Source organism: Bradysia coprophila, unplaced genomic scaffold, assembly GCF_014529535.1.
Source record: "Bradysia coprophila strain Holo2 unplaced genomic scaffold, BU_Bcop_v1 contig_122, whole genome shotgun sequence".
NCBI lineage: Eukaryota > Metazoa > Arthropoda > Insecta > Diptera > Sciaridae > Bradysia > Bradysia coprophila.
Genome location: NW_023503396.1, coordinates 1 through 22,854, shown reverse-complemented (window position 1 = coordinate 22,854; position 22,854 = coordinate 1). Strand labels below are relative to the sequence as shown.

The window sequence follows — 22,854 nt, the reverse complement described above, 5'->3', positions numbered from 1 at the left end:
CCGTTTACGATCAAACATGCAAACTCATTCCACTTTTTACAAACGTAAGTGCGATTACAGCTTTACGGCGTGAACACCACGTGTAATTACCAAAATTTCAATGAAACTTAGAATTTTTAATTTAATTTAACTATTCATCATGTCCGGAGCGATAGCGGAGGACTTGACGCAGTCTAACTTCCAAAAAAAGAACGAAGAAATTTTTTTGAGACGCGGCAACTATATATAGGCGAGAATTTAAGTTTCTTTCCTTTGGCATGTACCACCACAAATCCTATTCTATCTTATTCGCGCTTCAAATACGAGCAAAACGAGCTATCACTCGACTATGTAACTTTAAAATTGCCGGAGATACATCGTTTTGAAGTTGGTCATTTTGATAGAAAATGCAGGTTTATTTCTTTTTGTACACAAAAATTACGTTCTGTACACAAAACATACATTTTGTACACAAAAAGTCAATTGTGTACACAGAAACCATGATTTTGTACACAAAAATGATTATTTTGTACATAAAAGTGATCATTTTGTACACAAAAGTGATCATTTTGTACACAGTAAGTTCGTTCTGTACACAGTATGTTCGTTCTGTACACAAAGAAGAATCATTTTGTACACAAATTTGATGATTTTGTGAGAGAGAGAAGAATATATTTATTCATCGACGTTATTACAATGTTGGCCTGTGGGAATCGGAATAATGCGAATTCTTATACATGTGCATTTGAATATTTAAAATTTTGAATGAGTAATCTAAATATTGTATTATTGTGTTATTAATTTAAAAAATGTTAGGTAAAAACATTGTACATGAAAAGCAGCGCCGCAGGCCGTGAATTTAAAAAAAAAAAAAGAAGCGGGGTCGAGGGGCGGCAGCCCCCGCAGTGGGGGTCAAGGGGGGTACAGCCCCCTTGCGGGGTCTAAGGGGCAGAGCCCCTAGCGGGGTTTGGGGCAGAGCCCCATGAACGTACGGCAGCCTGCAGGGCGTAAAGAAAAGCTCGCCGCAGGCGCGGGGGTTTGGGGGCGGAGCCCCCGCACAAAGAAAATACATCATCCTACAGTAAAGAAAGTGTATGAAACAAGATGTAGTCCAATGACAAAAGATTGAATTAAGCAAATATACTTTTGAAAGACTACAGACACAAATTACACGTTCTCTTCTCTAACTGTATTACCTCTTCTTTTTGGTGCCGTTGTTCTGTTAATTATTAACTTCTAGGAATGAAAGTGCTGCTCAATGCAATTTATGTTTATAATAAAAAAATCTCTCAAAATCAAAAAACACAGCCAATTGAGAACTCTCATTGTGATAAAGCTTCTTTGTTTTGTCACACTTGATAACTTATGTGCTGAGATCGCGTAAAGCTAATTCAAAAAATTGCTAGAAGCTTAACAAGATTTTGTGTACGAATAGTGTTTTCTGTGTACGTTGTTACGGTTTCCGTGTACAAAATCAGTTATGTTTGTGTACAAAATATTTTTGTTTGTGTACAAAACAGACCTTTTGTGTACAAAATAATCAATTTTGTGTACAAAATCTTTAATTTTGTGTACAAAATATTTTTTGTGTGTGTACAAAAGGGACGTTTTGTGTACAGAACGTACTTTTTGTGTACAAAATGAAATGAACCGAAAATGCACCAAATTCGAGGGGTGACGCACTTCCATTTAATCCATTTAATCCATTTAATCCATTAAATCCATTAAATCCATTTAATCCATTTAATCCAAAAAAAAATTTTAGTTTTACCGAAATAATTAGGCTACCGACCTGAAAAATTTGTAAAGTAATTGCGAAAAATAGATTTGCCGATCCCCAGCTCGTTTAAGAACTCGTGAGGTATAGGAAAAAATTTTTTGTGAAAAATGGTATTAAATTTATTTAATCCATTTAATCCACTTTACACCAAAAACTCCTAAAAGTGGATTTTTTCGCTTTTTAACATTGTAGTATGAGTTGTAGTACGTGGTTCGATCAACATCAACAATTTTTAAGACTTTTACAGTATTTGGTAAAATGAACTTTTTTCCTATTTAATCCAATTTTTATTCCATTTAATCCATTAAATCCATTTAATCCATTTAATCCATTTAATCCATTTAATACCATTTAATCCATTTAATCCATTTAATCTAGAAGTGAGTTACCCCTCGACCAAATTAACGTTTTACAATCAAAATCTTTCAACTTACTCTGTATGTTTCTATCTGTCTGTCTATCTGTCTATCTATCGACGGTCGATCTCGGAAACTAGTCAGCCAATCTCCATGAAATTTTGCAGGAACCTCAGGGTGGGCATAAAAATGAAAATGTGATACGCCATTACCCCAGGAAAAACCAGAATTTTGTTTTATTGGCCTCGAAGTGGTTTCTGAGTGTGGTTTTCGAGGGTCGGGTACGCGTTTTCGGCTGTAGCTTAGCTGTATTGAAACCTACAGAGGCGTGCGACCCATCAAATGAAAGGTATTCGTAAGACGATTCGAACAAAAAAATAATTCGGGGCAGATTCGTTAGAGCTAGAGTGATTAGAGTGACCAAATTTTGAGCTACTCGAGCGTAGGATGAAAGGACTAATATTTTTTGGGTTATGAGACATAGAGAGTTAACTTCTTCGGCAAAGTCTCAGAGTTTTACGAGTAGAACAGAGGGGCATATGTGAAAAATGTCGAAAGTTGGAAATGGGTGGGTCAATTATGTTTTAGAGGTATTTCTTGAATGGTGGCAGATAGAGAGTTACTTTCTTCGGCAAAGTCTCAGAGTTTTACGAGTAGAAAAGAAGGGCATTTGTGAAAAATGTTGAAAGTTGGAAATGGGTGGGTCAATTGGGGTTTTAGAGATATTTCTTGAATGGTGGCAGATAGAGAATTACTTTCTTCGTCAAATTTTCGATTTTCGTCAAATTTAGAATTTCGTCAAATTTTCGATTTTCGTCACATTTCGAATTTCGTCAAATTTTCGATTTTCGTCAAATTTTCGATTTTCGTCAAATTTTCGAATTTCGTCAAATTTTCGATTTTCGCCAAATTTCCGAATTTCTGTTATAAACTGTTATAAAAAGCAGTGTTCTAAAACTTCTAAAACGCTGATATCCCAACAAAAATCTCTTCGAGAAAAGTGTGACGCAGTCTCTGAAGTACAATTTCTAAAATGAATGATATCGCTAGAGTTGACGCTTTCAGCTTCGTTACGCAAAATTAAATTTACACCCAATTTTAGTTCAAACAAGCTGGCTTAGTTTTTCTCATCATCTGCCAAATAATTTTTACCAAGACTGGAAACAACCAAAATTTTACCAAAAAAATCTGCGTCGCAAAGTGGCAAATGTTCAGGAACAGACCAGCAAGAAAATTTATCTGCCACATGCGACGCAGATTTTTTTGTTAAAATTTTGGTTGTTTCCAGTCAAATTTTTTTTGGTAAAAATTATTTGGCAGATGATGAGAAAAACTAAGCCAGCTTGTTTGAACTAAAATTGGGTGTAAAAAATTTTTGCGTAACGAAGCTGAAAGCGTCAACTCTAGCGATATCATTCATTTTAGAAATTGTACTTCAAAGACTGCGTCAAACTGGACAGGGGCATTTGGTCAAGCCTTACTTTCTGTGATGCGGGAATAGTTAGAACTGTTGAATCACAATTCAGAAATGCGACTTCCTTCCAGGTAAATGAAACACTTGAACCAAACTGAAAAACTGAAGTGATGTCAGCTCGATCATCGCGTACAATACAAACAAATTTCTTAATTTTCGATGCCACTATATCCATGTATTTGATGCATGACCTTAAATTGACATTAATTACTTTGATGCTTATACAATAAATGTGTGAACTGCAAACTGCATCCACAACTGACTGACTAGACTAGTACAAATGTTACTATAATGAATGACTAGTAGTTACATACGGAGGTAAATTAATAAATAATAATTTTCAACAACAAAAAAATAAAAATTTTCAATTTTAAAATGCTTAAATATCTAGTCCGGTATGCGATCCAACGGGATACGATGGTCCGGCCAGTCCACGTTGATTCGCTCGCGGATCTTCCGGCGTCCATACACGAGCATACAATTTACATCCGGGTATACGGTCACCTTTCTTATGCCACGACAGCGAATGTGAGATTCACCACCTGAAACATTAAGCGATAAAACAAAAACATGAAAATTGTTCTGTGTACAAAAAAAAACATCAATTTCTGAATGGAGAATGGGGGGAGAGCATTAGATTTTTGATGAATGGTAAATGCGTGTTTAATGCAGTCGGAGTTTTGGAAAATAAACACAACTGCGAAAAGGGTCTTCAAAACAATAGTTACATGTGGGCTATGTGTACAGCTATACCTACAGAGTTGATTATACGAAGAAGAAAAAAAAAATCGAATCCACGAGAATATGTTTCGCAATATCATTTCTATTTGTTATATATACCATTTGATTGCTGTGTCGTTACCTCTAATGTATGTTCATTTTAACCCCTCTGGCACATAGAGAGAATACACATTTCCCTATCGCTTCTCTAAAATGTTAATATTTTACAAAAACAACAACTGTGATGAGAAATTCGTTATGGTTTTGCAGATGGGCTACCAATGCAATTCGCTTTATTTTTCGGGTAATACCACCTACAATTGTGTTACTAATCGCGAACACTTGTATTTTTTACATTCATTTTATAAGTGTTTGGGATGGTCGGAATATTATTATCGCTGGAGTGTACAAATGGCAGAAGATGGTAAAATGTTTATGGGTCGTTCGTCTTGGTGAAGAGTGAAAATGATTTGATACGCGAGTCGGTTTGATTTCAGTAAAATATATGTGGACGGGATCTGTGTTAAGAATGTGTGTACTTGATTATGGGAGGTGCCAGGTGGATTATTATTATTTTTTAGGGAATTTTTCAGAATTTGTTGGGAATTTTCAAGAGTCAATTCTGAGGTTTTAAGATAAAACTCATAAGAGTAATATCGCCAAAACTTGAACCAATTTGAAAACAATGGTTCGGCAATCCAGGCAAGCTATTATAGCTCGTTTGAATTGTCTTTCAATTCTAAGAAATAGGGATCTTTTACTTTTTCGGTTAGTTTCCCATTTTCTGGGTGAACACGTGAAAAGTGATAGCATGTCAAGGGGTGGTGAAAACAGTTTTTTTGTGATAGCTCAAGATAGACATGTTTCTAAAAGTTGAAAATTTGTAGGATTATAGGCATTTGACAGACCTTCAAAAAGAGTATAATCATCGGTATGGGCCGCCACCCGTTCTGGACTTATGGCTCAAAATATGGTCAATGTTTGGACAGTCCTACTGGCTTGCAACAGAATTTATCCGCGGAAATGACTATAGGGTTTTGTAGCTGGACTTACTCTCTTTTGTTCCACATATAATAAACCTCAGATAAATTCTGTTGCAAGCCATAAAGTAAGTCGAAGTAAACTGTCGCTCCAGGAGACCCATAATTTTCAGTGTTTTCGACTTGTTTTTGGTCTTCAAACAGGCTGGAGCGATGGAAATGAAATAAACTAAATCATAATTACATGTTCAGCTCAAAATTGTCCTAAACCGAGCGAACATTGGTCTTGAAAATGTTGCTTTCCACCTACTTCGTAGTAGGTGGAAAACCTCATTTCTAGAAATCCAGCTAAGTCCAGCTACAAAACCCTATAGTCAGTTCCGCGGATAAATTCTGTTGCAAGCCAGTAGGACTGTCCGAACATTGACCATATTTTGAGTCATAAGTCCAGAACGGGTGGCGGCCCATACCGATGATTATACTCTTTATGAAGATCTGTCAAAGGCCTATATTCCTACAAATTTTCAACTTTTAAAAACATGTCTATCTTGAGCTATCACAAAAAAACTGTTTTCACCACCCCTTGACATGCTATCACTTTTCACGTGTTCACCCAGAAAATGGGAAAATAACCGAAAAAGTAAAAGATCCCTATTTCTTAGAATTGAAAGGCGATTCAAACGAGCTATAGCTTGCCTGGATTGCCGAACCATTGTATTTATTTTCACCAAAATTGGTTCAAGTTTTGGCGATATCACTCTTAACGGAATTGACGGCAACATTTTCTTCGGGAAAACATCGTGTACGTATTCAGGACAGTTGGAACCTGATATTAATTATTTTTGAGAATTTTTTCTTGAAAATTCTTCAAGTTTCTAAAATTTTTAAGAATTTAGGAATTGAAATTCTGAATAATTAGCCTTGTGAGGTGCGACAATTAGAAAGTTTAACTCGTTATAGCTAAACACTCCAGGAATAAACGACAATCTCTGACGCTAATGCAGAGTTATATATTGAAAACTCAATCTCTGACAAATATTTAGAACAATTGAAGCTATAGATCCGATACTGCTGAAACGTTTAAACAAAAGAATATTCACCAAAGGAATACTAGTGTAAGGCAACGAATTATTTTAAAACCAGAAATATTTGATAACATCGAGGTCTGACTGAGGTGCGGTATGTAAAAAAAAAGCGTATGGTAAAAGCATTTGCATCACTCACAACAGCAATTTTCAACTTTTCTTCCTCGGTGAACAAATAACTATTTCAGTACTTCATTCTTTGCGCTCTATTTTCTAGTGAAATAACTTCACTCCCTGTAAATATCCATAAAATTTCATAGCAGTGAAGTTGGTTCACTAAGAATAGAGCGCTGGTGCTATCATTTGTAGCCTGATGACGAAATGTACTAGAAATGTAATGGAATTCTACCAATTCTACAAAAGTCCATTACATTTGAGTTACAGTTTCCCTATGCAGCAACATTAAAACACGTCAAAATTGCCTCAAAATTGCGCTTATAAATTGTTTATTCTGCCGAAACATGAAAATGCAAACGAAGTTTTTTTCTAAACAACAGCTGGAGGAGGGAATTTACATTTGCTGGCATCGCTGTTGCAACCAGTGCCATCGAACACATAATTTGGTGGACAGGCCATCACCTCGGATGGTTTAGCTGAAGCAGCACTACAATAGAAATATTCATTGCAACTGGATGGGTTCTGGTAGTATCCTTTGGCTTTGCAATTGAGTCGGCATGCATTGATGGAGGTGTCGAAGATCTCACTTTCTCCACATCGGAACATAATTGTTCGGATGTTTCCCGCATTGAATATACAGTAAGCATAAAATCTGGTATTGCTAGCGTAGACAATGTACGGCTTGGAGGTGGATGCCTTTGAGCAGTCGATTTTGGAGCAAGGTAATGTTCCCCTTTGGCAAACGTTGAGTTGAGAATTGAATACAAATCCAGTTGGACACTGCAGTAGTGAAGATTCTCCTGCTTCACAGGTTCGATATCTGGTACAGTCCGAGGGTTCTGAAATTTATGATGGATTATTTTACATGCTTTGTGTGCCGAAAGTCATTTTCGGTGCACAAAACATGTAAATTGACAAGACAACATCTCTGCATCAATTGCTAACCTGGAAATACCCCATCGTCAGTGCAGGTAAATGATGGTGCGCTAGTGCATTGGCTGGTTGGTTTCGTTGTACAGGCACCGTTCACGCAATACTGATTTGGAGAAGAGCAAAGGACTGTGTCTAATGGTGTAGGATCACCGGCCATACAGATCTAAATAAGAGTTTTATCAAACGTGAGGGTGTGGAACTAGATGCAAGTAATGTTACCATTAATGTTGAGCAATCGGCTGCACATTCGGGACCAGTTTTGGTACATGTTGGTTCTTCGGCGGTTGCAAAAGATGAAATTTGCACGCCTGTTGCATAGTCTTGGGCTTCGGTACCAGTCTGAATCGAAACAGCATGTTTTAAAGAAAAATCCGTTCCATCGGTAACGAGATTGACCGCTTATATACTCACCAGCGCCAAAGCGAATATTGCACAGAGTACAACGAACATTTTCGTAGTGAAAATTCAAATCTTTAAAACTTGATCAAGGGAGACTTAACACACAACCACGGCTAAGGCGATAATGTTTTCGAATTCAATTTCGTTTCACTTTTTATAACGAAAATTCTGCGCACCAAGAAAACGCACAGCAACACAAGACTTGGATGTCAATTTAAACGGATTCATTTCGATAGCAAGATAAGAAATTCAAAGAAAATTTTCGTCTATTGACTCCATTTCGAGTAAATAAGATAAAGAAAAAAAATTACTTATCATTTGCTGGTACATGGCTTTTATTTCTATTTTCAACTGAATTTACCCGATTAATGGCCGGGGCTATAAATTCAGATGACTGCATCAAGTTCTGACAATTTTTACCACACACCACTAAGTTTACTGAGACATTGTAGAAGTGATGGAATGAATACCATAATTCAGGATATATTTTTCCCTTTTTTAACTATTTTCGGAACAGTTCTCAATATCTGCCACTTGTGACGCAATTTTTTTGTAAGATTTTCTTTACTAAGTTTTTTAGGTCAATTTTTTGTTGATAAAATTTTTGCGTTGAGGCGCAGAATGGGTCACCCTCATCGATATCAGTTATTTTGTAAGCAGAAACAAGGACTTGCGTCACATTTTTACCCTTCTGGGTTTTTTGGTGGATATCAGTTCTTTTAGAAGTTTAGGGGTAAAGGTCACTAGTTTTGTAATCATCTCTCGTCGACTACAGCTCAAATCCATTGAAAAATACGGTGGAAGTTAGGAAGTGTCAGAGAAATCATATGTCATCCCAAAATTTAGGAACCAACCTTGGAGCAACTCACTTATATCGGAAATACCCCAAATCCATAAAAAAAAACCGATGGAAGTTAGGAAGTGCCAGAGGAATCATCTGTCATCCCAAAATTTAGGAACCAACGTTGGACCACCTCATTTATATCGAAAATAACCAAAATCCATCAAAAAATCCGATGGAAGTTAGGTAGTGCCAGAGGAATCATCTGTCATCCCAAAATTTAGGAACCAATCTTGAAACACCTCACTCATGTCGAAAATAACCAAAATCCATCAAAAAATCCGATGGAAGTTAGGAAGTGCCAGAGGAATCATCTGTCATCCCAAAATTTAGGAACCAACCTTGGAACACCTCACTCATGTCAAAAAAACCGAATCCATCAAAAAAATCCGATGGAAGTTAGGTAGTGCCAGAGTAATCATCTGTCATCTCAAAATTTATGAACCAACTTTGGAACACCTCACTCATGTCGAAAATAACCAAAATTCATCGAAAAAACGGACAGAAGTTAGGTAGTGCCAGAGGAATTATCTGTCATCCTAAAATCTGGGAACCGACCTTCTTCTTCTTCTTCTTTTTCAGCCTGTTTCTATCCACTGCTGGATGTAGACCTCTCCAAATTCTTTCCATTTCGTACGATCCATTGCCATTTGCTGCCAGTTTGTACCTGCAATATTCTTAATTCCGTTTGTCCATCTCTCTGGTGGTCTACCTATAGCTCGTCTTTTATATGGTCGCCAATTCATGATCTTTTTGGTCCAACGTTCGTCTGTCCTTCTTGCAATATGTCCCGCCCAGCCCTATTTCAGAGATGCTATTCTTTCCATGACATCAACGACCCTGGTTTGTGGTCGAATCCATTGATTCGTCATTCTGTCTCTGAGTGTTATTCCAAGCATACTCCGGTCCATGGCTCTTTGTGTCACTCTCAATTTATCTTCGGATGCTTTCGTTAAAGTTAACGTTTCCGCTCCATAAGTGAGCACTGGAAGGACACAAGTGTCGAAAACTTTGCGTTTCAGACTATTATTCATTTTGCTTTTGAAAATTAGTCTGAGTTTTCCGAACGCTGCCCATGCGAGACCAATCCTACGTCTTATTTCTGCAGTTTGGTTGTCCAGACCTAACTTCAGTTTATGTCCTGGATATACATAGCTGTCGACTCGTTCAATGACAGTGTCACCAATTTTGATCTCTCTATCTATCGTTGAACAAGCTGCTTTCAGATCTGGTTTCAGCACAAACGACCATTTGCAGGTGATGAGAACGCTTATTGAGAAGTGTCGTGAATACAACATCGACATAGTCTTGCTATTCATAGACTTCGAAAAAGCTTTCGATTCAGTGGAAACATGGTCGATATTGGACGCATTAGACGAATGTAGAGTAGACTCAAGGTACTCCAACACAATTCGATATGTGTACAAAAATGCTACTTCATGTATAAAACTTCATAAGAGCACGGAGAAATTCAGAATCGGCCGAGGTGTAAGGCAGGGTGTCACCATTTCACCGAAATTATTCACGGCGATTCTGCAGAGTATTTTTAGGAAGTTAAACTGGAGTAAAATGGGAATAAAGATAAATGGAGAGTACCTGAGCAATCTCCGCTTCGCTGATGACATTGTACCGATAGCAGCGAATCTAGGTCAGGCTCAGCTTATGCTACAACAGTTAAGTGAAGAGGCAAGCAAAGTTGGCCTCAAGATGAACTTATCGAAAACAAAAGTCATGACCAACATCGGAACCGACCTGGTGGAAGTTAATATTTAATAATCCACACAATTTCCAACAAGAAATACATCCAAATACAACACATACCTTTCACCACATTACCATCCATATCATGCACTAAAATATACAAAACACACACACACACACATACAAATTGGTTTTTATATGGCATTTGTATAGAGACTTTGAGGAGCTCCAGCTCCCAAGATATGGGTTTTTCCAACTTTTGAAAATTCCATACTTATTTTTGGGCCATTATTAGCCTATAACCAAAATTTCAGGAAAATCTGTAGAAACGTTTAGGAGTTGCTGGATCCGTTGGATCCATTTTTCCATAGGAACTAACTAACTAACTAACGTAGGCGATTTCAGTTATCTGAAAAAACGAAATTTTGCTTATTTTCATACAAACATCAATATTTCGAAGTTCAATATCTCGTTGAACTCGTATAAATTACTAGATTCCAGATATCCAGATATATTTGGGGGTCGTTGGAGTTAAGGGGAAGAAGTCAAAAAGTTGCTGTAAATATGCTCCGCCGTCCTCAAAAATTTTTTGTTAAAACATTTTTGGTAGTGGACTTGCGTCACACCCGCTTACTAACGTGCGGGCATGACGGTCTTTTATATCATTTATGACAGAACTAATGAAGTAACAGATTTTTTGTTGAAATAGGTTAAAAGAAGTAAATCCCCTAACGTCTGGGTGATATTGGTAGCCACTGGGAGAATATTTTCGAATGAGTTTGTCACAATGGTCCTTAGAAGTTATTCACCGAAATCAGCTAAAAAAAGAAAGATCCTTCCAAGCAATAAAATGTTGGACTTGATTTAATATCATCCGCATAATACCACCACGAAAAACGTTTTCCATTGACGAAACAAAATCGTGGCCTTCACAAACCTTCTTTCTAAACAGATAAACATTGTAGCGCGTGCTGAAGTGATAGCTTAAAAATAAATTTGAATATTTAACGTAAATACAAGGCGAAAATAACAATTTCTTTGACACGCATTTCTACGAAATGCAGGCACATGATGTTATATTTTGGCAATAAAAAACAAAAATTCGCAGTAACCACCAGTATATCTGTATTCAGGCAAAGTAATACCTGAGATAACACGAAAAAAGAATTTTTGTACACAGATCAACATCGTTAAACAATTACGATTAACCTTCGCTTTACAAAAATAAAGCACAGTAAGAAGAACGCATCATATAAATAAATCCATATAAATTATCGTTAGTCCAATGTGCAGTAATTACTGCACCGATTTACCGTTTCTGAAGCTACACATATGTGTTTGCGTTTAAATAAAACCAGAGTTCAACGCAACGTTTTTTTTATTATTGAAAAATCTTCCCGAGAGAGACACCATATATTCTTCCATTCATCAGCAGAGTTGACAATTTGAAAAATGTTGCCCTTAAATAATCGGTAAATTCAGTCGTTTGCAGAGAAATGATAAGTTGGTACGCCTGTGGCGAGATAGAAGGAACATGTGAATGACAGTTGGCTCCTATGGGAGAGAATGTGAGAGAATTTGTATGCAATTTTCTTATAACTGCAAAGAACGATAATCTCGCATTTATCCCTTTAGTGCTAAACTGTTTGTCTGAATATATCTCAGCAGAAAAAATAGCGTTTGCACCTCTGTTCAAAATGATTATTTTGACGATTTTGTTTAACGATTTCGTTTTCAAAATTGGAGTAAAATACAGAAATTCGTCAAGCGAGTCGCCAGCGATCAGCGGTGGGTTTTCATTTTTCATTTTTAGAAGTTGGCACACGTGCATTGCTGCATTATACGCACTGAAAACCTTAATCTATTCACGCCGTAAGTGTGCTAAAAATGTGAATTTTAAGTGAACGATTTGATAAAAAAGTGAACCGAAAAATACAATTCAACGCTTCATTGTATGAAAATGACGCTACGTTAGAAAGACGTCCGCACTTTCCATTTTGAATTTCGACCGCACTTACGGAGTCAATTATTTCAATTATTGATATTTGAGTGTATGTCGAGGCCTAGGTAGATATAGTGTGGAAGTGTGGAGACGCGCGACCTAGCACTATGATTGACCATGATTTACTTGCTATCATACAACACATGGCCCGACTTTTTATTCCATTTTTTGATGAGATGGCGTTTGTATCGAACTTTTGTGCCACCGCACATCTGATACGGTTATATATGGCATTACCTCCACACTATATCTACCTTGGTCGAGGCGAAATTGAACTATAGGTAAAACTCTGTCCTCAGTCCTCATATTTCAATTTTAATATTTCATTAGTTTGAAGCTCAAATCTCACTAGCGATTTCTGCGTCGGCGAATATTTGAGAGTAAGTGGAACGATCCTTTTCCTATAGGAATTAGTTGGGAATTGAGAAGGCAAATATATGGTGGAGGTAATGTCAAATCAGTGAAAACCCCTGAAAGGGTGAAAGTGACGCAAGTCCTTTATCTTAACTACAAAATAACTGATATTGATGAGGGTGACGCCTTCTGCGCCTAAACACAAAAGTCTTATCAACGAAATATAGAAAGAAAATTTTACAAAAAAAAATTGTGTCACAAAGTGGCAGATGATTCGGCTTACTTCCGTTTGAATTCAATTCTTTCGGGAAGTATTTTTCCCAATTTTAATAATTTTCTTAACAGTAGTTTCCTCAACGTCTCGATGGCATACCTCCACGGTAAGTCATCAGCTAATCCTTTCTTGTTTTTTAGTTTAGTTGTGTTAGGTCATTACACGAATTTGATCACACACATTTCAATATTGACCGATAGTTTCAACTTATAGTTGAAATAGTACGGATGAGTTGAGGAGAGATCAAGTTTAAAGTAGTATGAAGCCTGAATAAGAGATGAATTATAAATCATTTTAAATCGGAATTCATCTTGGTAGTATTGTCAACAGATATGTTATGTTAACTCGATGTACAGCGACAATATCATTGAAAGCACTCCTTATCGTTAAAATCTGATGCGAAAAACCCTTAGCCCGTATCGCCTATTTCTATACAAAATTCTCCCTGTGCCACGTTAACTTTTCACAGACAGCATGCATATCAGCACTTTTAGAATCGGGTCTATTACTTCATTTAATATAAGAATTTTGAAGAGATTGATTTCAAATCTTTTACTTCATCCAGGTGTGTCAGCTTCGTGTTTTGGTGCCGAATTATCCCGCCGGGATGTGGCTGTTTACATTCAAAATTCGACAATGTAGACAGTTATAAGTAATATTGAAGTAATAGATTCTGTATCAAATACTAGAAGGAACTTTCCACAATAATGCAAAAACCGATTTAATGATTTTGTTTCGATACATTTGCCGGTTCCAAAGTAAAAATTTGTATTTAAATATCGTCTACCGGCTGTCCATAACGAATTGCAATTTTTGGTGTCATTCAACGTTTCGATATTATGTGTGTGCGGGGAAGTAGTTTAGTTCCGGTCACGCTTGATTTTATCTCTCTACCCCGTCAGAATCAATGAATGCAACTACTATACGTACGCACCGTAGAAAATATTTTCTGCATCATAAAAATGATGAATTCAATTTCGATTCGTTTCCATTTTCATTTAAATTTTGAATTATTAGATGGTTTTAATGGTTTAATTTATATATCATCTCATCCCTCTCCCCTCATTCGGTGTTTTCACTGCATTGTGTTGTTTTGTATAACCTCAATTAATGCATTAGATACATACACGGTTGGATGAATGAACATTTAGTTTAAAAACACGAAAACAATTCGTTTTAAAGGGGTCTTGTGGTTTGTGATGATTGTAAAAAAAAAGTGTACGAAGATATTCCAAAAATGAAAACACGAAATACTTCTGCTGTTGCAGTTGCTCTACAATACAGGGAATTGCGGGAATCATTAATAATTTTTACAGTGGCTCATCACGGCTCATAATTACAATTGGTTTATTCCCACATTTAAAACAGATAAAAGTTGAACTTACGAAGATTGTTCTGTTAAGTAAATGGACAATAAAGCCGACAATGTGAAAGTGTTAAGTTAGCATTTAAAAAAAAGACCAGACCAAAGAAATTTAATGTTTGGCTCTTTTTCGAAGATATATTACGTCAAACTTTCTTTACATCGGTTACATAAAGCTTGAGAGTGACACTATTTACCCTATTTCCATCGCAAGAAAACAATCAGAAATACAATTACAGCTAAATTAGCATAAAAAAACAGAAAAAAACACTTTTCGGTCATTTTTTGACCACTTTTGACTGTCACCAGCCTAGATATGGCACATTTGTCACATTTCTTGGATAGAAATACTATTTATGAGTGCCACAACAAAATTACCAATCAAATGTGGAAATGTCAAAAAATGTGAAATGTGAAAGTTTGGACAGCACATTCACCGTTAGATTAGCACCTACGTTAAAACGGACTTCACATTTGGAAAGTATATACCCAAATGTGCCCAGATGTGACCTAGATGTGACTTTCGGAGCTATAGCGGGGGAAAATGTGCCAATCACATCTAGCGAAAAATGCAAATTTGACAAAATGTGATTGGCATGATGTAATGATGAGCCACTGTAAAAATTATTAACGATTCCCGCAACTCCCAGGGTGGAGCGAAATAGGTATTTACATCACATGGTGTTGTTGGAGCCGAAAGCGAAGCAACATACATAATAAGTAAAAACAATTCTCGAGGTATACGAAATTCGTATTACGAATCAACACGCATACTGGGGTTGAAAGGTTCAAGAAGAATCAAAGAGATAGTGTGTGTGGAAGAGAGAGCGAGAATTACCCCAAAAAACACTTAAACAAGTGCTTGGACAATACTCTCTCCAGAAAACAAACTACTTTTATTAAGGTGGTGAACGAATCAAGTAGCCTTTGGAATTTATATGTCGATTACAGCGTAGTCAGTCAAAATGTAGAATAGTGTTTGTAGAATACAAAGAAATAAGGTGTGAATTTGACACAGAGAGCTGAGACTTTGGTTGCTAGAAAGAGTATTGGCTTGGATGAGTATGTGAAGCATATGCTCACCAAACCAAACCCAATAAAACAATAAAAGACACAAAATTATCACTCACCTCTGCCCTTTACAATAAACTTTTTCGGCGGTTCCTTTTTGTAGTGTTTCTGTAATCCTGTAAGGCCGGTGTCGTTTCCATTTTTGTCCTTTTTGACCATTTCACCGAGAAAACTTATGTAACTTATTGCCAACTTTAGCGTATCGACTTTGCTCAGTTTCTTTTCATATGGAAGTGTTGGGATGTGCGACCGAAGACCCTCAAATGCTTCATTTATGCTCTGCATTCGACGTCGTTCACGTAAATTTGCGGCTTGTCGTTGTTGCGCTTGATGGTTGATACCTTTGTTACGGCGTGATTTGGGTATTCTGGAAGAGATATCGGTTCTGTTAAAAAAAAGACTCAATGTGTTGTGTGTTGACAGTAACAACGAAAATTTTCTACTTTCTCTGAAAATCATGTGTTAGGACTGAGTAAAATAATGCGAAATTATCCTACTCTATCATAAGAAATTGGTCGACTTGGGTCATGTTATAGACTTTGAAAGATTACTGCACGACTGTGTCTTTACTCCACAAAAAAGCAACCACAAAAATCTGAGGGAAAAATTCATGTTTACTCTGTATTCTAGCGTTAGCAATAATTTGGGATACTAGTTCTAGTGTTTCTTGAACAGACATTTCATCACTACTTCCTCTCCCCTTCATTTCTGTTGGAGCATCATGGAAAGTAAATTGCAATTTACTTTTACGAAAGCTTTTTCGTGTGACAAACCTATTTTATTAGTCCCGTTTCCGATCAAAATTATTTCTCTGACTGTTAATGGCTCACCAAAAAAAATGTCGAATCCTGATGTTCCTACTACTTCTTGGTTCTAGACACTAGACATTTCTAGTGTTTTTGACAATTTTTTCGGCTTAAATTTGAGATTTAAACAAGTTTGAAGTCACCAGAAATCAGTTCCTAAAATTAAGTGACGTCTTCACGGTCCACTGTCTTCCCTATCCCACATCTATAGAACTGCAGGGAATTCAGACGACTTTCCGGATCTCTTCTGAATTCTGCCGATGGTTAAGTTAACCAATGAAAGTGTAAAACAGGTATGGTCTATTGTCCGCCCGGAGGACATAAAAATTTGATTTTCGTACTTCAACACACTCATTTTCATATTATTTTGACATAAAATGTGAGTGCGTTTAAAACGAATTCGCCGATCGACCATACCTGTTCTAGACTTTCATTGAAGTTAACAGCAGGTCAATTCATAAGAAAAACTTAGCAGTGACACAGAAAAATCGTTTGAACTCCCTGCAGCTCTATAGTTTTAGGATAGGAATGACGGCTGGGTGAAATCAGAAGTACCTAAATGTAGCTTCCGAATGACACCCCATTCATGAGTAATCTATTGGAAATGGTCGGGGAAAATGGCTGATAAATTTTCCGGGACACTTTTGGGGTAAAACCTCATACCGACTCTACCAAAAACGAAGTTTTTCCATGAAATATCGGTAATGAGCCATACTTTCCAGAACAGAAGAAATTTTTCAAAAAAATATTGTATTTTCGGAGATGTTCGGAAAAGGCTTTTCCGACTGGAAAAACAGTTTTCCATTTTTCTGGAAAAAATTTGGAACAAATGAAAAGAACTTAAGATTTTTGGACTAATTGCGAAATTACTACAAGCAAGTAATCCCTCCAGCTGGTTATCCCTTTCACCATTTGCATGTAGATAAATGTCGTAAATGACAACAGAGATAATGGCGAGATGGTTTTCGTGTGAATTTTGTTGATCCGAGGCGTATCTAAGTAAAATGTAAAAATCCTATTGTTCACCGGAGGAAATTCGAGGGTGTTGTTTGTGGCCACAGAATTTCCTACTTTATTCACGAGGTCGTTCACAAGAAAGACTCTAGAAGTGTCAGCGGAGGGGATAAAATTCAATGAAAGTCTAGAACAGGAATGGTCGATCGGCGAATTCGTCTTAAACGCACTGACATTATATGTCAAAATAATATGAAAATGAGTGCGTTTAAGTACGAAAATCAAATTTGTATGTCCTCCGGGCGGACAATAGACCATACCTGTTTTACACTTTCATTGATAAAATTATTGTTTTCCCGCCTTTGTTGTGAAAAATATATGTTCACCCACGTTAGTAAAAGGAAATTCCAACTAGTGCGATCTTTCGCTCTTATTGGAAATAACCACTGGTCCTCGAAAATCGACTCCGATCGGGACTTCGCAAATTCAATAATATCGTCCAAAAAAACGATAAAATCGTACAGAAAATGATAATATCGTCCAGCGGATCCAGGACTATTTAAAAAAAAACGATATTATCGGTCAAAAAAATTGACCGCGTAGAAATGTCTTGCCAGCGATCGGGACTGTAAACAAGTTCTACATTTGGGTCGAGCATTGCTGAAAAAATCCAGAAGAGTCTACGAAAATCCTTCGACAATAAAACCTACATTTTTTCCTCGTTATTCTCCTGGTCGCTGTTAAATCCACTGTAAACATCGCTATCCGACGAATAATCATCGCACATAAAGAAATCCGAGCCGCTGGACGTAGATCCGGACGCATGAATTTGATTGCCATCAAACAAATGCTTGGACATGACCGCTTCAAAGTCGAACGCATCCATGGAAAACATTTTTTTGTTTGTTCTGCCGACCTTACTCCGTTTCTTTATTAATTCGAAAAACTGTAACTATTCACTGCGCCACTTTAATTTTGAATATTTTATTATCACACAACGGACACAACCGGAGGATATGACTAGAATTTTCCTGCTTTATGAATTTGATTCGTGTAATTACATGGTACGGGACCTCCTTTTCGTTCCGTTACTCTTGTTAAATAGTGGAAAATATTTAATTTTTAAAGGGAAACAATAAAATATTGAACGTTGGACACAATATACTATGCGTATTCGACGGTATAGACACACGGCAATATCGGTCGATTCGATTTTTAAATCATGTATGTAATTAAGTGTATGTTAGAACGATAAGTCGTTCATGTTTCCACTTTATAATTAGATGCACGTGTTTCCATTCACATTTTCCTATTGATTTTCCATCAGACAGAAACGAAAATCGAATTTTTCTTTTTCTCGTCCCCGTCGTGTGTATAGTTTCGAGCCGATAAGATAACGAGACGACCAAAAAATAATTATCTGGAAATTAATTGACTGTTAACACTCACTGGTTCCCTATACCAATATTACATGATTATTATCATTTCTGTTTGAACAAAACCACTGTAATCCACTTAAAACACATCCAACAAATCGTAACATTTGTTTAACTATCCACCAGAAAAAAAGAGCACACCGCGCACACGTGTCCCTATGCAAATACAAAATCACAACACTTGAACCCACAAATTGGTTGTATTTATCAATTCGTCGAGCGGCGTGTTTCCTTTTCCGATAAAACACTTTTAGCCGTTTAAACGGAAAGTGTGTGTGTAAGCAATCTAATAAACAACTACTTGTGTAGCCGGAAAAAAAGTCACCACCCTGATACACAATATACACAATGTACGGCCGACGACGACGTTTCCTTGAAAATTAAAATATCCGGAAAATTTTCACTCAAAACAACACAATTTGATACCGAAAACGTGCGCCCTATTAGTTGACCATACGCAGTTATTGTTCGATTAACACTAAAGTGATTTTTAAGTATGTTTGTTGAAATCCCCGCGATAAACTCATTAAATACACTGATGTGTGTATAAAGCATACATGTTTTAGCAGGAGAGAGGAGGGTTGTTGTTATATCCGATTTCCTATCACATTTTGTCGTTTACGTGTTGCAAACTTGCACGCATATATAGCTCGCGTCTCTCGTTGTATGGAGAAGTTATATTTGCTAGGGGTGAAGATGAAAATTGTGAGAAAATCATTTTGTGGGCGGTGCATAAGGATTTAAATCGACCAATCCGGGCTGTGACAGTTTTCCCGTAGTAAATAAATTTTCTCTTTGGAAAATGGTTTTTCATTATGTGCCCAGTCTAATCTATCGGCTCTGTGTTAGATGTTATGGTACAGTATACATTACAATTTATATGTAACCATGAAAGGAATGAAGATTTGTTTTATTCAGGCATCGTTAACGTTATAACTTTGTACAAAATGTTCCAAGTTGTAACGTTATTGTTTGGAATTTTTTGTCTTTTGTGTAACGTTACAACTCTATTTCTAAAAATCGCTGGAGTATGCTGAATTTACCATAATTTTCACATAAATTTACAAGTCATTTATTACTGGTGTTGTTCAACCTCCTCGGTACTGTTATGGACCGTAACTTTGGTTCTGATGGTAACGTTATATTTGACAGGTTTTCGTAACGTTATGTCAGTGAACGAAAAAATACCGATAAAAGTTACGTAAAACCCTCGAAACCATGGCCTAAATTGAGATCGCATTTAAGCTCGTTCATCTACTTCACGTACGTTTTTTGAAAATGAAAATTTAGTGAAACATATCTGTTTAAGTGGGTCTGCTATTCTGCATAAGTTAGAAAACAGTTATCGAGAGAAGAAACCACAAGACAACAATAGTTCCAAGGGGAGCAAATAGAAAAGTCCTACAAAAGCGAAGTCTCCACAATAATTGTGACACAATTTGCTCGAGTTGGAATTTCATATTTTCTCCACAAGGTGAACAGATAATTTTTCCTCCGTGTGTGGTCTGAATAACCAAGGCTGTATACTTTGGGGACGTCACGCAGATCGCCATTTTGTTAGATACGCGGGTTACACACCACGTTTCATACAAACAAATTCACCAAAATTGAATTTGTATGGCGTGGTGAATTTTTTGTATGAAACGTGGTGTGTAACCCGCGTATCTGCATCTGCGTGACCTCCCCAAAGTATACAGCCTTGTGAATAACCGTTTCTCATTCTAATAGATCATAGTCAAATAACGGTTTCTTCTCTCAAAATAGTGTCAAATGAGTTGTCAATTTCACAAAGCTAACCTCAAACCATGACAGATCCATATAAATTTTTGTAACATTGTGGTTAGCTTTGTGAAAATGACAGTTCATTTGACATCTCAAACGACATTGACAATGATCTATTCTGAAAAGTTCCGACAAAAAATCTGAACTTTTCAGAGTTTTTCGGAACTCACATCAATTTGTCTCACTGTTGATTCTTCAGCTACCAGCTAGCTTTTACTTTGTGGCCTTTAGGCTTTAGGGTTTTTTCGTTGAGAAGAAACACTTATTTTGGGCGTGTTGCCCGTTTCACTTTCTTATTTGTTCTGTCGCTTTTTCTAAGAGTCATCGATCGGTTTCCTTTAAACCGCAAACTGCGATCGACATAATTATCGGAGTTTCAACATTCACCATTTTACAAAACCAAAACAAAGTGACAGCTTTTTAGGAGGCCGTTAAAAAAATCAGTTCTTGTGACTGTTCTTGGAGTGCATTGGTATGATTTATGAATTGGCAAGTATAGTGTGACTAATATAATCTTTAAAAATTAGTATAAATCCAACAGCTGCATCATCCGTTAAGCAACTGACCAAAATCTCATGAAGATTTGAGTCAACTAATTTTTTCCCCTGCTATAATTGTACACAATACACACTTTTATTGAGTGTATCCATAGGTGTATGTTAAATAGGTTTAAATTGCGTAAGGATTTAAGTCCTGTCACCCATCATCATTGTATACATATAGGAAATCCTGACTGTATTATATATAACACTTGGCGATCCCCTCATGACGATAACATTTAAATGAAATCAATTTAAAGTAGTTCAAGCGTATTTTTTGCTTATTTAGAATTAAACTTTTTGATAACCAAATACGGGCAAAAAAACCGCTCAAGGGTTTCTCTTCTTTGTATGTTGATAATCCGAATGATTCGAATGAAATGATATATTTTTAATAAATAAAATAATAAATTCGAAGGGGTGATTGTATACCGCAAAAGGGACCTCAAACAATAAACAATTTGATCTAATATCGGGATCTGTATAATTGAACCCATCAGAACAGCAAATTTTTCTTCTGGTGTGCTCAGGATATTTGAAAATATTTGCGATCTAAGTTAGCGCGATAGTATGACACTACAGCTTGAACTAGGTTCCATCTTATGGGTAGGTCAGGTCCCTTGATCAAAAGACATTGAAACATTATGTTATTTTAACTACAAAACTCCATTTCTCTTAACGTAGAGTGTCTGTCTGCAATGAGCTCAAAACGACTGACATATTTGACTCTCCTGTAAAACAGAAAATTCAGGCATTGCACTGATGATATGATGACTTCAAACAGTTTGATTTTGTGAGAAACAAACGTCTCGCATATCATTTCATGGACAAATTATTTAAGATCTTGTACTTCATTTGTTGCTACTCAACAATTGTAGTTACTTACTTAGATACGTAACTTCGAAATTCTTGCAAGACTTGCAATACCGAACACAGTAGTTCTTTTATTAGTTTTTTGTCTTTGTTGTGTACTCTTCGGAGAACATACTCAACGCATATTGTTAGGGAAAATTCTGGAAAAATTCTTGTAAATATTATAAACTAATAGAAATCAAAGAATTTGAGTAAATATTGGAAAGTTTGGAGGAAACTTCATTCTTAAGAGCATTCATAAATTGCTCGATCAATCAAGGACATTTAGTTGCCGATTTAATTCCGTTTTATTCGGCTTCGCCTCGAATTTACCATTCCTCGAACATAAAATACCTTTTACAGTTCGCACATGATGTTTTTTTTAACCTTGGCCTCGCCTCGAATTAGCAATCTGACATCCAGTGCGATAATGTCCCTGGCTGCTAGACTTTCGCGCCGCGTCATTCACAATAAATAATTGACAAAATGACACATTTTGTATAAGGAAGATGTCACTTCGTGGGTTATTGTGAATGACATGGCGCGAAATTCCTCAACACCCTCTCCGTTTACGATCAAACATGCAAACTCATTCCACTTTTTACAAACGTAAGTGCGATTACAGCTTTACGGCGTGAACACCACGTGTAATTACCAAAAATTTCAATGAAACTTAGAATTTTTAATTTAATTTAACTATTCATCATGTCCGGAGCGATAGCGGAGGACTTGACGCAGTCCTAACTTCCAAAAAAAGAACGAAGAAATTTTTTTGAGACGCGGCAACTATATATAGGCGAGAATTTAAGTTTCTTTCCTTTGGCATGTACCACCACAATCCTATTCTATCTTATTCGCGGCTTCAAATACGAGCAAAACGAGCTATCACTCGAACTATGTAACTTTAAAATTGCCGGAGATACATCGTTTTGAAAGTTGGTCATTTTGATAGAAAATGCAGGTTTATTTCCTTTTTGTACACAAAAATTACGTTCTGTACACAAAACATGACATTTTGTACACAAAAAGTCAATGTGTTGTACACAGAACCATGAT

General features: G+C 36.6%; 2 protein-coding genes across 2 annotated transcripts; both read right to left on the bottom strand.

The window, feature by feature from the left end:
- Positions 1-3,748: 3,748 nt before the first annotated feature.
- LOC119073066 (pancreas transcription factor 1 subunit alpha-like) lies at positions 3,749-19,144 on the bottom strand. The gene is made up of 3 exons (XM_037178369.1): positions 17,900-19,144; positions 15,489-15,796; positions 3,749-4,131 (listed from the first exon to the last, which is right to left on the bottom strand). The coding sequence occupies exons 1-3, from the start codon at positions 18,082-18,084 to the stop codon at positions 3,977-3,979; spliced, it is 648 nt and encodes a 215-aa protein (XP_037034264.1). The 5' UTR covers positions 18,085-19,144; the 3' UTR covers positions 3,749-3,976.
- Positions 6,793-7,993, bottom strand: LOC119073065. The gene is made up of 4 exons (XM_037178368.1): positions 7,836-7,993; positions 7,644-7,763; positions 7,437-7,587; positions 6,793-7,330 (listed from the first exon to the last, which is right to left on the bottom strand). Exons 1-4 carry the CDS (start codon positions 7,872-7,874, stop codon positions 6,861-6,863), a joined length of 780 nt encoding a protein of 259 aa, XP_037034263.1. The 5' UTR covers positions 7,875-7,993; the 3' UTR covers positions 6,793-6,860.
- Positions 19,145-22,854: the final 3,710 nt, after the last annotated feature.

Excerpts from the sequence above, each read along its gene's own strand:
- LOC119073066 (XM_037178369.1), bottom strand. The coding sequence starts at position 18,084 with ATGTTTTCCATGGATGCGTTCGACTTTGAAGCGGTCATGTCCAAGCAT. Across the intron at positions 15,797-17,899 it reads GAGAATAACGAGGAAAAAAT|AATACCCAAATCACGCCGTA; the intron begins GTAGGTTTTATT and ends TATCTCTTCCAG. Across the intron at positions 4,132-15,488 it reads GTTTATTGTAAAGGGCAGAG|GTGGTGAATCTCACATTCGC; the intron begins GTGAGTGATAAT and ends TTAATGTTTCAG.
- LOC119073065 (XM_037178368.1), bottom strand. The coding sequence starts at position 7,874 with ATGTTCGTTGTACTCTGTGCAATATTCGCTTTGGCGCTG. Across the intron at positions 7,764-7,835 it reads CAATATTCGCTTTGGCGCTG|ACTGGTACCGAAGCCCAAGA; the intron begins GTGAGTATATAA and ends GTTTCGATTCAG. Across the intron at positions 7,331-7,436 it reads TGACGATGGGGTATTTCCAG|AACCCTCGGACTGTACCAGA; the intron begins GTTAGCAATTGA and ends CATAAATTTCAG.